The sequence below is a fragment of the Gymnoscopelus braueri genome, assembly GCF_963280865.1.
Source record: "Gymnoscopelus braueri genome assembly, chromosome: 12".
NCBI classification, from domain to species: domain Eukaryota; kingdom Metazoa; phylum Chordata; class Actinopteri; order Myctophiformes; family Myctophidae; genus Gymnoscopelus; species Gymnoscopelus braueri.
This window is the reverse complement of record NC_137614.1, coordinates 4,744,615-4,761,504: the sequence shown is the minus strand read 5'-3', so window position 1 is coordinate 4,761,504 and position 16,890 is coordinate 4,744,615. Positions and strand designations below refer to the sequence as shown.

The 16,890-nt window shown below is 43.5% G+C and overlaps 1 protein-coding gene across 1 annotated transcript in view; it reads right to left on the bottom strand.

The window, feature by feature from the left end:
- The window catches only part of nkain4 (sodium/potassium transporting ATPase interacting 4), a 280,906-nt gene that overhangs the window by 46,048 nt on the left and 217,968 nt on the right, over positions 1 to 16,890 (bottom strand). The window contains exons 4-5 of the mRNA XM_080445340.1: positions 13,264 to 13,344; positions 1,040 to 1,252 (exon numbers count right to left, since the gene is read on the bottom strand). Of these exons, the coding sequence (XP_080301466.1) occupies positions 1,040 to 1,252; positions 13,264 to 13,344 (294 nt within the window). The remainder of the gene's footprint in view (positions 1 to 1,039; positions 1,253 to 13,263; positions 13,345 to 16,890) is intronic.

Sequence of the window (16,890 nt, the reverse complement as noted above, 5' to 3'; positions counted from 1 at the left end):
CATCTGTGTAATCACTTTAACCATTATTTTATACTTTGGCTATTCAAAAATAGCAGATATACAAGCTCAGAAGCAAAGATTTGCTTTGTTTGCTTTGAAAAATATATATTCTAAGATTTGAACAAATTGTCATGAATTTTCTAAAATAGCAGATCTACAAGCTCATAGCGCGGCACTCTGTGCCGCGCTATGAGCTTGCATTATCTGCTATTTTTGAAGCCCAAACAACACTGATGCGTTCCCGGTCTGAATGGGTTAATTGCCTGCTTTTGGTATCCTGTATAATAATCATGCGTGTCAACTATGTTGGCTATAATTGTCATCAGTACTCATGTCATTTGTAATCAGGTATAATCACGTGCGTCGACTACTTATGTTGGCAAATTGTCATGTGTAATCATGCGTGCCAACTATGTTGACTAATTGTCATTTGTAATCATGTCCTACACAGTGTTGATTTCGTCGACTAAAACTGTGGCGAAAAATGTTGGTCGACTACCTTTTTTCACTGACGAAAACTAAATAAAAACTAAATACAAACTAAGCTACGATGACAAAAACTATGACTAAATATATTGACAATTTTGTCAACAAATAAAAACTAGACTAAAATGTTAGTGAGGGACTAGTGGAGAAGAGATCCAGTAGAACTACAAGACAAGTCATTTTATGTTTGGTTGCACTCGGGTGTTGGGCTCTGAAAATAGCAGATCTACAAGCTCACAACCCGTCGCACTGCGAAGCGTTGTGAGCTTGTAGATCGGCTATTTTCAGCATGCAACCAAGTGTAAAATCAGCCATTACGATGCCATCGAGGCACCGCCAAGATACACTTTAGTCGACTAAATCAACTGTAGATTTAGTCGACTATAATCTGATGATATTTAGTCGACTAAAACTAGACGAAAACTAAAACATTTCAGGTGACTAAAATATGACTAAAACTAAATGGAATTTTATTCAAAAGACTATGACTAAAACTAAATCAAAATGTGCTGTCAAAATCAACACTGCAGTACTGTCGGTATAATGTACTCACGGCCAGGAGGATGTGCGTGCCGCTGTGCATGACCTCGATGTACTGGTAGTCCAGGAGGCAGCCCATGACGGTGAAGTAGGACTGGCTCTCCGTGGTGGCGGCGGCGCGGACCCCCGGCGGGGTCTGGAAGATCTCGCTCTTCACGCAGCCCGGCCCGTGCTCCCTCCACCAGGAGTGGTGCGCCGAGATGTTGAAGGTCAGCAGGTCACTGTCCTGGAAGGGATGAGAGGAGATGAGTCATGTCTGCTTATTATTATAAGCAACTTTGGGCTTGTTTTTCGGTGAAGTCGTTGCTTCCTAATGTTGTTTATTAACCAGATTTTCTTGAACATTTTCATGGTAAGGACCCCCAGATTAATATGTATTTGTATTTGTCCGCAGACAGAGAAAATATTTTGTGCCAGGGACCTACAAGCTCACAATGCATTGTGAGCTTGTACATCTGCTATTTTCAAATAGCCGTAGCCTGGTCGCTTCTTTTGGGCATGTTTTCATAGACCTGGTTACTTATTTCTCTCGCAAAATCTGGCAACACTGGTCAGGGGTGGTGGACAGTAGTAGCTGTGCTTCTCTTGAGTATTTGTGAATACTCATGACTTTTCACATTTTAAAGACAAATAATGTACTTTTGACTAGTATAATAAGTACTTTTGACATAGTTAAAATTGCTGATCTACAAGTTCGCAACACGTCGCAATGCGAAGTGTTGTGAGCTTGTGGATCTGCTATTTTCACTATTATTAATATTTTTGGGGAATGCGTACTTTTGAATACTTAAGTATTTTCCTATTTTTTTACTCCAGTACTTTAACTCAAGTACAAATTTGACAGAGCAACTTTCACTTGTAGTTGAGTAATATTTGACCAGGAGTACTATCTATACTTTGACTCAAGTACTGGGCTTGAGTACACGAGTCCACCACTGATCAGCATTTATAGAGACGAGGAAAACAGCATTTGAATGCAATGGTGGCACTCTACAGGCATTTCTGTTATTACACCGTAAAATCCTGCTCTGAGTTAAATTAATGCTGCAATCCATAATTTATTGTAATGAATAAACATGATTTTTAACCAATCTGTGGGGTAGAGTATGTTAACACAATTTATTACACAGCTTGGTTGAATGCTTGATTCTGGCAATCACTGAATTCATGGTGTGTTATTTCTGAATACTGACCGAACAGCTGAACTCAATAACAGACTGCTGTCTAATCAAAGGCTCAGAGCACCTGGCTCATATCAATCCGCGACGCTTGATTTTTGTCGTATCCAACATGCGGGCACGTGCACAGATAGACTCTAGGTGGCGCTAGAGCACCTGCCCTTTGCCCTCTGGACCAGAAGTGCCCTTTTGAAACAAATACATTATGCAATTACGACGTACAAGATGTGCCTGTAATAAATATCACACTACTAGGGCAGCCGGCGGTTCCGTGCGCCGCCGTGCGCCGCACAAGGTGCCCTTTTTTATTACTTGAGCACCTGCCCCTAAAAATATCTGTGCACGCCACTGCCAACATGGCAGCCATGTAAACAAACACACAATGTCATTTACAGCAGGGGTCTTCAACGTTTTTCAGGCCAAGGACCCCCTAGCTGAGAGAGAGATGAAGCAGGGACCCCCTCTATATTGTATAACATTGTGTTTCAGATAAACTTTTGCTGCTCTTTTTTCCCTCTACACACCTATAACTCTTTGGCAAAAATAGCCGATCTACAAGCTCAAACGCCTCGCAGCGCGAGGCGTTGTGAGCTTGTAGATCTGCTATTTTTGGCTAAAGTTCTCCTCAGAAAAGGGATGCTAGGGTTCGAGTGGTTAATGTAAAAAAAAACAATCTATCACACAAAGATTTGGCGGACCCCCTGTAGTAACTCTGAGGACCCCCTAGGGGTCCCGGACCCACTGTTGAAGACCCCTGATTTACAGATAAACAGTACACTCAAGAATGTTTTTGATAACATTTGAAGCGAGAAATAGATTTTTTTTGATCAACACTACCTACCGGAGTTTTCAGAGCCCACCATGTTGCACTGGACGCACCTGGTATAAATTAATGCAGGGATTTTCAACTGATTGTGAACTATAGGGAACACTCTGAGTCATAAGAATCAGCTGGGGGAAACTGTTGTGTTAGGGGTATGGGCTAAGATTCTGTTGTTTCTCAACCAATGGTCCATGGACTATAAGTGGTCCATAATTAGGCCTGCAGGTGGTCCATGGGGAAATGTTTTAAAAATGTAAATAAATAAAATACTTTTGTTAAATGTATTAAAATATGTTTAAATACAATTTATAGTATAGTAATAGTCCATCAAATGGACAAAAAAAAATGGCATGGTGTGGGGGGAAAGCTTGAAATTGAGTAATGACTGTTAAGGGCTTGATTTAATTTGTTGCACAATACTACGCCCAACGAATTATATCAAGCCCCTGACGGTCATTATTTAACTGAAATATGCTGGTGGTCCAGACCTCAAAAGATTGAGAACCACTGATCTATTCCTATCTCACAGTTACCCTTATTCTGTTCTCTTACTTCATCCAACCTTCCGTAATTAAACTCATGTTAACCGATATACTAATCGTATGAGCGCCAAGCACGAACGAGCACAAACATGCGATTCTATGGGCTCATTTCTTAATAATGATGACTCAACCAGGCAATCCGGCCTTGAGATTCTAACTCCCTTTTATATGAATCTCTCTACATAACACGCTCTCAAAATGACATTTTAACCTTTGCATAAACTTGTTATAAGCATATCCATCACCACGTAGAATATTGTCTCAGACTTCCACTTGCCTTATCAATTACTGATTGATCCAGAATTCCACGACACTTGACATGAACAAGTTTGAGAACTCTACTGTCTGGTGACACGCCCAGAATAGAGAAGCATCAGTATCTAGTCAAATACAGTGGGATGGAAAAAGTGTACAAAATGTTTTTATTTAAGTAAAAGTATCAATACTGCAATAAAGAAATACTCTGTTACAAGTAAAAGTCCAGAATTAAAAATGTACTTGAGTAAAAGCACAAAAGTATTGGTATCAAAATGTACTTAAAGTACCTAAAGTAAAAGTACTCATTGTGCAGAATGTCCCATTTCACAAACTGAAAATAGCAGATCTACAAGCTCACACTGCGACGCATTGTGAGCTTGTAGATCTGCCATTTTCAAATGGCCGAAATGTATATAGGGCTGAAGTGGTTAATGTATGTTTTGTAATAATAATCCAAATCTACAAAGTAACTAGTAACTAAAGATTTCAAATAATTGTAGTGGAGTAAAAGTACAATATTTGCCTCTGAGATAGTAGAAGTAAAAGAACTGAAAATTCGAAATACTCCAGTAAGTAAAAGTTCCTCAAAATTGTACTTAAGTACAGTACTTAAGTAAATGTACTTAGTTACTTTCGATCGCCAGAAGAAACGTTGTCATTGACCGTTTTTCAAATTCCGTGCATAGACAACTGGAAAACCCGAAAATCTGTGCATAGCCGCCTCTTATCTCCCCCATTGTGACTAAACCATTTCGGAGGCACGCAGTCTCAAGGGAACTGTCACCACGTAAGGGACCACCGAGTGAGCTAAAGCGAGCGAGTTGCCGTCCCGAACGTTGCGACGTTCCCTTGAGCCTACTCAGCGCTGTTTGAGTTACGTACCGATAGGCACAGAATCGTACATTTTGTTGTGGGGACTGTTCTGCTTCCAGGTTTTTCCGGGTTGCAACTGGTTACGCCCACCGTGGGACTCGCCGTACATATCCACGGATTTTCGGGGTTTCTAGGCGACTATGCACGGAATGACGTGCACTGGATCCGTGCAATGTATACTAAATTCTTGGAGATCAGGCTGTTACACCACTGGTTAAACATGCAGGGGTCTGCTCCGTACAGGTTCTACCCCGTTAGGCAGCATTTGAGAGCATGAGCTCCTGACACACACACACACACCGGTGCTATGTTCAATACGCGTGGGAACCCATCACACACACACACACACACACACACCAGAGGTCGCGTTAGTCCGATAATTGCCGGTTTTGACCGATCTTTTATGACAAAGACCGGAAAAAAGAAATCTCCCCGGACATCCTGACCGGCTAATCAGGCACATTTCAAATCCTCTGCTTTGCAAGCTCTCTCTCTCTCTCTCTCTCTCTCTCTCTCACACTCTCGCTCTTTCTTTCTCTCTCTCTCTTAACAGCATGCGTGTTTCTGGGAGAGAGGTAGAAAGAAAGAGTGTGTCACACGCTGTTAAGTTACACCTATTTCCTGTTAATAATAACCAGTGTAAAATGTGCTGCATTGGGCGGTAAATGGGAGACACTTTATTGTGAAGGTACAACAGGAAGATGAGAGTTGATGTTGCTGCTGCGTAGTTGTTGCTTCTGCTGCGTAGAGACTGCGGTCTCGTCAGTCAGACATAGACCGCGGTCCGGTTACAAGTTGCATTACATAAAGTTGTGTATTTAACAGTCAGTCACACACAAGTTGTAATATCATTACGAGTTAGAATATGTCACAGACACTAGGCTACTACAAGGGCATTTGTGAGTAAAGTTGGCAAGTTGCCCTACAGTTTAACAACAGTGCAAGTTGAAGATGAACTATCCACACTGTAAATACTCTTCACAACAGCTATAGGCTACTGCAACTATGGCATCGAGTTGAAACACGACGTTAATCATAATCGTGGACCTATTTTTAACTCTATGAGGTGGACAGGTTAAAACGTTACCACTTTGAACTGAATAGCTCTATGAAGAGACGACAAGATTCTCACAACTCATCAACTTTCCCACGGCTGTCCCAACTAGACGCACGGACCGACGGCATCCACTGCCTAACTATACAGTATAACCTCCTGTGAGTGAGTAGTGGTCTGTCATTTATTGCCCTAACAGGTCAGCTGAGCCACATTATGAAGGATTAATCTGAAATGCCCAATTTTGTGCAGTGCCCTTTGATTAGAAAATGCATTCAAACGCAATTGATTATTGAGAAACCATTACGCACGCAGCATGCGCAAATGGTAATGTTGTAGGTAATTAATGTATTTGTGTAAGATGACCCTGCTATATAAAATGTGTATATTATGATGGTTCATATTCAAATAGCTCAATCCAAAATATAATGCTGTAGGCCTAAGTGTTAGGCTGTATTTACGCACCTGCTTGTCATTAATGCATCAAAATAATTATGACCGTTATTTTTGTCAGATGTCCGATAAATTTGAACCCTTCCGGACATTGGGACCGGCAGATTAAAATCCTAGCGCGACCCCTGACACACACACACACACACACAACCGTGAGGTTCCCAGTTCGATCCCGAGCTCCCCCAGAGTTAGTGTCGAAGTGTCCTTGAGCAAGACACTGAACCCCCAATTGCTCCCGATGAGTAGGTTGGTGCCTTGCATGGTTCCCATCAGTGTGTGAATGTGTGAATGTAATGCACAATCTATGTAAAGCGCTTCGGATAAAAGCGCTATATAAATGCACCATTTACCTATCAATCTATCTAGCAGATACCAGAGCAACGGTAGTCATAATGTGATACAACAACAGGCTGTATGGGACTATCCTCATATCATACAATAATAATCATTCTATCTACTGCAGTAAGCGCATCCAATTTGTGCGTTGATCTCATTGGCTCACCATGGCCCTTCAGTATCCTATTGTCTTCTTTCTTTGTCTGTCTCCGCGCGCGCGCGTGCGTGCGTGCGCACACACACACACACACACACACACACACACACACACACACACACACACACACACACACACACACACACACACACACACACACACACACACACACACACACACACACACACACACACACACACACACACCAATAGGTGGGATTTGGAAGAATAATGATTAGACAGATGCCGGTGATGGAACCTGAGTTCCAGTGAAACGTGACCATCAGAGTTACAGTAACCCGGTGGTCCATATACCGGAGGGGCTGTCTGTCGGCTACTGTCAACAGCGGCACAGTTATCCCCCCCCACCCCCACCCCCACCCACACACACACTGCTGCCTTACGTTCTAATCAATCTGGCCCTGGCCCTGGCCCTACCACACATCCAAGGTTACATCATAGGGGGAGGGCAATTGGAAAATATATTATTATTTTTTTTTTTTTATTTTTTTCAAATTCAAATTAAATGAATCCGATTGTTCACATCCGTGTTTTGGCTAAGGAATTATTCTCGGAATTATTCAAAAAGAAAACCAATCTGTAAGCTTGTAAGTCAGGTATTTTCTATTTGGGGGTCCAAGTACACCAGTGGTGGAAAAAGTAATCAAATGTTTTACTTAAGTAAAAGTATCAATACTGGAATGTAGAAGTGCTCAGTCCGGAATTAAAAATGTACAAAAAAAGTACAAAAGTATTGGTATCAAAATGTACCAAAAGTAAAAGTTTTTTTTTTTTTGGAAATAGCATACAAGCTCACAACACGTCGCATCGCTTGTAGATCTTCTATTTTCAAATAGCCTAGGTATAAAATAAGGCTATAAGTACAATATCTATCTCTGAGATGTAGTGGAGTAGAAGTAAAAGTACAGAAAATTGGAAATACTCCAGTAAAGTAAAAATACCTCAAAATTGTAATTAAGTACAGTACTTGAGTAAATGTACTTAGTTACTTTACACCACTGCATAAACGTCAACACAAAGCCTCATGCACCCCTAACACTTCTAAAGACCTAAAACAGGCCCAGGCAACGCACAGCATTCTATCAGGATTACTGTCAAACAGTCACAGTCTTTTTAGCATCGGCCGTGTTTTTTTTTATCGTTTGAGAGAAGACGTAATTGATGGCGATGTCACAGCGGGGGGGGGGGGGGGGTGAGGGGGGGTGGGACACACACACAACCAAACGAATTATTACACCGACAGACGGTAAAGAGCCGCTAATAGGACATTAAAGATGCCACCCTGCGGTGACGAGTGACTCCTGGTCTATCTGTCACCGTGCAAAATAATAGAAGTACATCCGCGTGTCTAAGGTTTGTCTACTGTAAAAACAAATCCTTCAGTGTTCATTTAACAAATGTAACCAAATGGACCCATAAGAAGTTAGAGTAATAGGAGTAATAGGAGTCAGAAAGGGTAAACATGATGACTATGGCCTTTCCTGTGTGGGTTCCATCCAGCATAATGTGCTTTAGTGTGGCTTTTCCTTTGGAGTATCATTTGGCTGACAGGCAGCTCGACTTGCCACCGCGTGCGTCTGAGGTCTTTTTATGCAAATGTCTTTTTTAAACATTCTGTTTGCGAGTGTGTGTGTGTGTGTGTGTGTGTGTGTCTGCTTTGTGTACCTTTGAAAGAGGAAAACGTGAGTGAGAGACAGAAACAGAGGGACAGAGAGCATTGTAGATGGTTGTTCTTCTTTTGTGGTGGGGGTGAGTACAGCAGGGGTCTGAAGGGTGGGCCGGGGCCAGTGTTTGGGATCAATAGGAAATGACAGAGCATGTGGCATATGACTCCAACAAGCCCCCAGTAGAGACCCTCAAACACACGCACGCACGCACGCACGCACACACACACACACACACACACACACACACACACACACACACACACACACACACACACACACACACACACACACACGTTTGTATTATTATACTTGTGGCCTTTTTATCCGTGAGACTAGAACCATAAAAAATAGCAGATCTACAAGCTCACAACGCACGTTGTGAGCTTGTAGATCGGCTATTTTCCCGGTGCACGACACCAGCGCACAGCTAAGTATAAAACAGGCATATAACTCCAAACCCAACCTCCTGAACCTAAATTCTACTAAATGTATATTCCTAAACCTATAACCCCAACCTGAGTCTTTTTCTAATTGTAAAAGTATCTCTAAAAATCTGTTTGAACCATAAAACAAGCATTTTCTTCACAATGTCTATTCATTCATATTCTACTTGTGGGGACATTTGGTCCTCAGAAGTATAGTAATAGAAACACACACACACGCACGCACACGCGCACACCAGTGTTGATTTCGTCAACACTGACAAAATCAACAAAACTATGACGAAAAATGTCCGTCGACTACCTTTTTTCACAGACGAAAACTAAATAAAAACTAAATAAAAACTAAGCTACGATGACTAAAACTAAGACTAAATATATAGACAATTCTGTCAACAAATAAAAACTAGACTAAAATGTTAAGGGACTGGTGGAGAAGAGATCCAGTAGAACTAAAAGACAAGTCATTTTATGTTTGGTTGCGCACAGGTGTTGCGCTCTGAAAATAGCAGATCTGCAAGCTCACCATCAAGGCACCGCCAAGATACATTTTAGTCGACTAAATCAACTGTAGATTTAGTCGACTATAATCTTATGATATTTAGTCGACTAAAACTAGACAAAAACTAAAACATTTCAGATGACTAAAATATGACTAAAACTAATTGGAACTTTATTATATGACTAAAACTAAATCAAAATTTGCTGTCAAAATCAACACTGGCACAAACACACTCACACACACACACGCGTGTGCACGCCCTGTCAGTTCAAGTGGACACTGGTCACGGTGGGCTACACTAACGCAGGATTAGCTGACCGTGGCTTATGATAAAAATGGGTTGGAGGTCTCCCAGCGTGCTGCGGATGAGGTTTTGGACGCGTGTGCATGTGTGTACGCATGCGTGGGTGTGCGCGTGCGTACGCGTGTGTGTGCTCCATTAGCCCTCTCTCCTCCTGGCCACCATATGCAGAGCTGGGAGCCCAGGCCCGCCTCCATCTGTCGGGTTAATGCCCAGCCTTCAGCCCCTAGCAGCTGGCCCCTACAAGGCTCATTATTCTAGCTAGGAACCACTGCCACACACACACACACACACACACACACACACACACACACACACACACACACACACACACACACACACACACACACACACACACACACACACACACACACACACACACACACACACACACACACACACACTAGAGCCAAGGTCTGTCTCACATTGACAGAATGAGCAGCAGAGCTTTGGGAAGGAAGGTGTTGCTAGAATCCACGGCGGCCATCTGAGCCGCCGGTGTGAGAGCAACGCTTCACTTCCTACATGAAGGCTCTCTCTCTCTGTGGTCAGCCATCTCTGTGGTCAGACAGGACCAGCAGGCCCAGTGCCAAGCAGAAACTCACACTCCATCTGGGGCCAACACCATGAGGAGTAGTGTGGTGGAGGAGAGACTGAACATGATCTGGTACATAAGAGAGGAGAGGAGAAGAGAAGAGAAGAGAAGAGAAGAGAAGAGAAGAGAAGAGAAGAGAAGAGAAGATAAGAGAAGAGAAGAGAAGAGAAGAGAAGAGAAGAGAAGAGAAGAGAAGAGAAGAGAAGAGAAGAGAAGAGAAGAGAAGAGAAGAGAGAGGAGATTTGTTCCTCAACGTATAGTGCGAATGTGCGTGCAAGGTTTCACCGCAATCGGTTCATGATTTGCGGCATTTTGTTCAAAACGGGCCACTCCTGCAAACTTTAGATGTCAATCTTAGCCAATCAATATCAAAATCAATATGAAAAATCAAACAGATCCGTCTTGATCACATGACTATAGAGATCATGTGTACCGATTTACGTGAAATTTTGATTAAATCTGAAGAATAATGTTTTAAATAAGTCTGCTTCCTGGTGGCGCAATAAAAGGCAGATGCAGGGTAAAGGTTTTTCCTTGGCCTCTCTAGGGAGTGCACATACAAAGTTTTACACAGATCGGTGCAGTTATAGGTAAAAACACGAATCGGCCTGTTATAGCGCCACCCTGAGGCTGATTTGAAAACTTTCAAGTGGTATTTCTTCCTCGGCCTAGTGGGAATGTGTGTGCACAATTTCACAGAAATTGCATGCTGCGTTCATGACTTGAGGAATTTTGTTTAAGACGGAGCACTCCTGAAAACTTTGCAAGTCAATCTTAGCCAATCAGGGTGGAATATGAAAAATCTGAATCTTTGCGTGATGTTTGGACAAAATCTGTAGGAGTACTGTCCAAAAATGTGTTTTGCAAAAATCAAACAGACAGGCTGCAAAACACTCGGCCATGCCTTCCGGCCTGCCGGAGACAAGGAGAGGAGTTGAAAGAAAAGGAGATTAAACAGTGGCACAGAGAAAAGAGGAAAACAATCTGGAAAGGGGAGGAATAGGGTGCGGAAATGTACAGAAGAGAAAGGGCAGAAACTCGCTAAAATATATGAAAAATAATAAGTAAAAGATCAAAGGGTTGGGGAGAAGAGAAGGTTGGCCGGAGGAAGGAAGCATAAGAGAAAGCGGTGTGTTGTGGATGAACTGTTATGACAGAGACAGATGACATGCTTCTCTTTGTGTCTCAGTGAAGCAGCCTGGAGCCCAGAAGATTTGGAGAAAAACATGACACTCACAGAGAGAATGAAGGCAATGCATTCTGTCTTCATTCTGCCTTCATTCTCTCAGTGCACAGGAAAATATTCAGTGACCGCAATGTTAAAAATGTCATTTAGATAGAAGGTTATTTAGACAGATGCTAGTTTCATTGTTTACGTGGCATCCTTTAGTTTCAATGTACAGATTATTTATTGATAGTATATTGTTTTTAGACTGATGCCAGTATCTTTGTTTACCTGTGATCCTAGTTTACTGAGGCACAAGACTGTCTCTCTGCATTTGATGTATGTGTTTACCTTGCTCATTGTCAAGTCGCAAACATAATTGTACATAACTGTCAAAGGGGGGGGGGGGGGGGCTATAATGCTCAAGAGCTTATTTCCATTGTCATCCTTTATGTCCATATGTATTTTTGTCCTTGTCACATTAAGTGCATTCCCAGCATACATTCTGTACCGACTCTGTCTCTCTCTGTCTCTCTCTGTCCTGACTTGTCTGGCTTACTGTAGCTCATGACTCATGTCTTCCGGGCCACCTATATGTGACCTCTGCAAATGTACATATTCTCTGTATGGGCTTCATAAACTTCACAACGGGCTGGGTGACGACACAGCCCTGCTGTCATCTATCTGGTGCGCTGAGAAAAAGGTACCGTAGTTCAACTCAATGAGCGGTCCCCACCTCACAGGAGGGAAGCTGTTATTATCACACGATTCACAACAGAGGTCTACTTTAAGGGATATTTCACTTTCAAACATGTTTGGGGTCATTTTAAGGTCTACTCTGGCTTTTGTGAGCACATTACACTACATTACAGTCATTTAGCAGACGCTTTTATCCAAAGCGACTTGTAATAAGTGCATTCAACATAGGTAGGGAACGAAACTAATAATCACCAGAAGTCTTAAGTGCATTCTCTTCTAAAAGAAGCAACTAAGAGTATACCTAGCGCTAAGGTAAAAGTGCAATATATCAGCTACCTACTTTCATAAACAGATGAGACAAATAGGAACATCAAATGAGCAAGAGCTAAAACAAATAAGTATGGAATAAACAAGAACCAATAAGACAAGAGCTCGTACAACTAATTGACAACAAGTAGGCAAGGCAAAGAGGAAGGGTAGTGTTTCCTGAAGAGGTGGGGTTTCAGCCTGCGGGGAAAGATGGGCAGTGACTCTGCTGTCCTGACATCAGTGGGGAGTTCATTCCACCACTGTGGGGCCAGAACAGAGAAAAGCCGTGACCGTGTAGATCGGCCAGAATCTACTAGCACAGAATCTACAGAATCTGTACTAGCGCCCCAGACAGTTTTTAAGTTGCTTGATTCGGTATTTAGATATTTGATATTCATTTTATCTCACACATTAGATGGACAATATCAGTCACCAGAACTGGTATTTTCGATGAATCCATCATCATTAAAATGGAGTTTGAATCTAATCTCGCAAACCGTTGTGGACGCAGTTGTTGCACTTTGTAGATCTGCTATTTTTGACACATCATCCACTGCATAATTGGCCAATACTGATGTCTTGGCAGATAGATGGGTCTGGTTCGCGCGCGCACACACACACACACACACACACACACACACACACACACACACACACACACACACACACACACACACACACACGCGCACACACACACACACACACACACACACACACACACACACACACACACACACACACACACACACACACACACACACACACACACACACACACACACACACACGAAACAGTCACTCAACACGCCTAAAGCCTAAATACATCCATGGTGGTTGACAGATGGCAAGATGTCAGAGACACTCACCTTGGACAGGCCTCCGACGTCCAGGTAGAAGCAGATGAGGAACACGTTCCAGGCCACCCACAAGGCAGACCATACTGTATACTGCAAAGAACACACACACACACACACACACACACCTGGAGATTAGCTGCATGGAAAGCCAAGGGCAGCAGGAGAGAGAGAGAATTCAGGACAAGACAAAATAACAAGAGCTGAAATGACAGGCAGCGGGTTTTGAGTTGAGTTAAGGTATAGTATGACCTCGTACACGCACGCACGCACGCGCGCACACACACACACACACACACACACACACACACACACACACACACACACACACACACACACACACACACACACACACACACACACACACACACACACACACACACACACACACACACCCTCATTTGAGAGAAAAAAGAACAAAACAAAAAAACACAGTCAATCTTCTTAAGCCCCAGGGGCGTAGGTTTGCAACCGTTCACAGGGTGAATGGAGTTCATGGACTGTCAGACTGTCTCTCTACAGCTGTACAGACAGACAGGTAGACAGACAGACAGACAGGAAGGTGGGACGTCTCTAATACAGCTGTAGACAGACGGGAAGGTGAAAGGAAGAGACGCTTAATCAATGTGCCGGGGGAAGATTGTGAAATCCTCTCTGACTCAATCTATGGCGTGTTGAAAAACACAAAAAACAAGCCCTGGTTCTCAAAGTGGGGTCAAAGGACCCCCCCTCCCCCACCCCCAGGGGTCCTTGATATGGTTCCAGGGGGGTCCCCAGCATAGCATCGAGATCACTTTAACCCTACATACATTGGCTATTTGAAAATAGTCGATCTACAAGCTCACTTTTGAGCTTGTTGTAGCTATTTTTAAATAATCTTGAAAAATGAGAAACAATTTGGAATATTTGTGAAACATTTTAACAGCACAAATCTTGTATTGAGGGGGGGGGGGGGGTCCCTCCCTGGCACTAAATATTTTCAGATGGGGATCTGCGGCCATTAACACATTGAATGCCAAAAACGGTCCGGACCGTTTTTGAGGATCCAAACGAGAAGTGCCGAAAACGGTCCGGACCGTTTTTGACCCAATTCTATTTTTATACATGTGGGCCACGTGGGGCGCTAAAACCAAAATCTTTGACATCACCCAAGGAGTTTCTGAGAAGAAGAGGCTGGATCTGGCTCCATGTCAAAAATCCTTCCGGTCGGCGTTTTCAATGTTATCTCCTTGACTAAAAGCTTAATATCTCCATTTCTTTTTAACGTGGTGAAAACGAGCCGTTTTCGATCGGCGATCACGCTGCAATGGAGGATCGTGTTAGAAATATTATTGTTCCAGGCGTTAGTCGGGACCCTCCGCCGTCTCGCACGCACGCTTTGTTTACATGCACTTCCGCGTCGGGGCTTCTACAGCACGAAACGTATAACGCAAGTGGATGGAAGAAATGCAGGCACTCAACGTATAATATTTTAATAAACCTCTGGCACCCAATGTGTTAATTTGGGGGTCCTTGATATGAAAATGTTTGAGAACCACTGACCCACCCCCCTCCTCTCTCTCTCTCGTTTTTGTCTGCGTTTGTCTATGCCAGTGGTTTTTGTGCCGAGGACCCCCAAATTGATGTGTTTGGCCGTGGACCCCCATCTGATCAAATGTTTTGAGCCAGAGACCCCCAGAAAAGAAGATTAAACAACTTCACAGCGGGTCACTTCATGCCGGCGTGCTGCGAGCTTGTAGATCTGCTATTTTTGAATAGCCAACATCTTACTTCTTACTACTATATAATTGACAAAAGCTCCGAAAGTTCGGCAGCGATTCGCAAGCACAGGATCACTCCACATGCCTCCAAGACCTGTTACAGACTGTTGATCAGAGCTATATGGCTATGTTTTAGGCATCTTACCCCACCTCGATCAGTGATCGGACTCTCGGTTTGATTGATTCTCTGATTTGCCTATCAGACCCTCAGCCTGATCTGGCAGGTTGCCATAGCAACCAGATACAGGAAGTCTGACCTCTTTATCACATGACCGAGGTTGGGAGGATGGGACTAGAGGTTAGGGCCGCAAAGCGGGGAGGGAGGAGAGGGGAGGAGAGGAGCCGAGAGGAGAGGAGAGGCCAGAGAGGCCGGACTTCGCATGACGTGTGTGCAGAGCTATAATTAGGCCAGGTCGCCGTAATGGTTCAGAAATATCTCTTACAGAGCCATGCCACGGAAAAGAAAACTGGACCAACCTCGAATGGATAAAGTAAAATGATTGTGATGCTATGTTAACTACTTTTGCTGGGGACCCCTTGAAACCCCCCCCCAAGGACCCCTGGGGGTCCCCGCCCGGACCCCACTTTGAGAGGCACTGGCCTGTGTCTGTCTGTCTGTCTGTCTGTCTGTCTGTGTGTGCTTGCGTGTGTGTGTGTGCGTGCGTGAGCATAGGCTTCCAGATTGGCGCAGCAGACCTGTCTCAGGTCATCTCATCTCACACACCATGCCTGCCATCTTCCCATCAACCCTCCACAGTATAAAAGCCTAAGGTCTTCTCTCCACTCGCCGCCACATCCTTCTAGACAGTTTTTCCTAGAGGATTATTTAGTGCATTCTATAGTTCTACCGTGTTCCTGTTTTTGCTCCTGTGCTTCAGCCTGCCAGCCTGCCTTCAGCCTGCCTGTCTGCCATCAACCTCTGCCTGCCAACTACCTCTGCTCCAGCCGAACACCCCCCTAGGCTACCCATCAACCCCCCCCCATTCCTCCTTTGTTAAAAAACTAAAACCCTTTGACTTTGCGTTGGTGTCGTATCTGCATTTGGGTCTTGCTGGTTTTGTTAAACACAGTGTTGCGTTGCTGAATTGGAACGTGGTTGCACTCTATTTTAATGACGTGACGCGCACGTGGCTTAACACCTACACTACAGGTCACACAATGGACAATTGATATGCATCTAGACTCATTCCTATGTTAATCCACCTGGTGTGAGTCGGGAGCCTTTTGTTAACTTTGTTGAGGTGTGAATTTAAAGTCGTTTTAAATCTATGCGTGTGCCTGGGCGTGCTCCTGGTCAAATAGGTTCCTGCACGGAGTGCAAGGCCGTCCCATGAGCAATGCAACCCTGGTTAAACGTGACACTTACTTTCTCCTCAATTTCCACTATTAATGTTTTTTTGAAAGTATGAAGTTTTTAAATTTATGTCAGTCATTTCTTATGTATATTTATTTAGGTTATTTGCCATATCTGGCCTGTGCAACTTCAAAGCCAAACATAAATGTAATTTGTATTCATATGTTCAAGTGATAAACGACAAAAGCACAATTCAATCTTTAATCGCAATTATTTGTGACAATTGAGTTAATCGTCATATAAAATTTCGTAATCGTGACAGCCATATGTGTCTGTCTGTCTGTCTGTCTGTCTGTCTGTCTGCCTGCCTGCCTGCCTGCCTGCCTGCCTGCCTGCCTGCCTGCCTGCCTGCCTGCCTGCCTCTCTCTCTCTCTCTCTCTCTCTGCAAACTCCATGCCTGATCTCTTATGACGTAAAACTAAAATAGACCAAAGTAAATGTTTCCAGCAATCACACTAAAACACAGGGGTGCATTCATTGCACCCATGTGTTGAAGAATAATATACCTTCTGCTTGTGGGGTCTG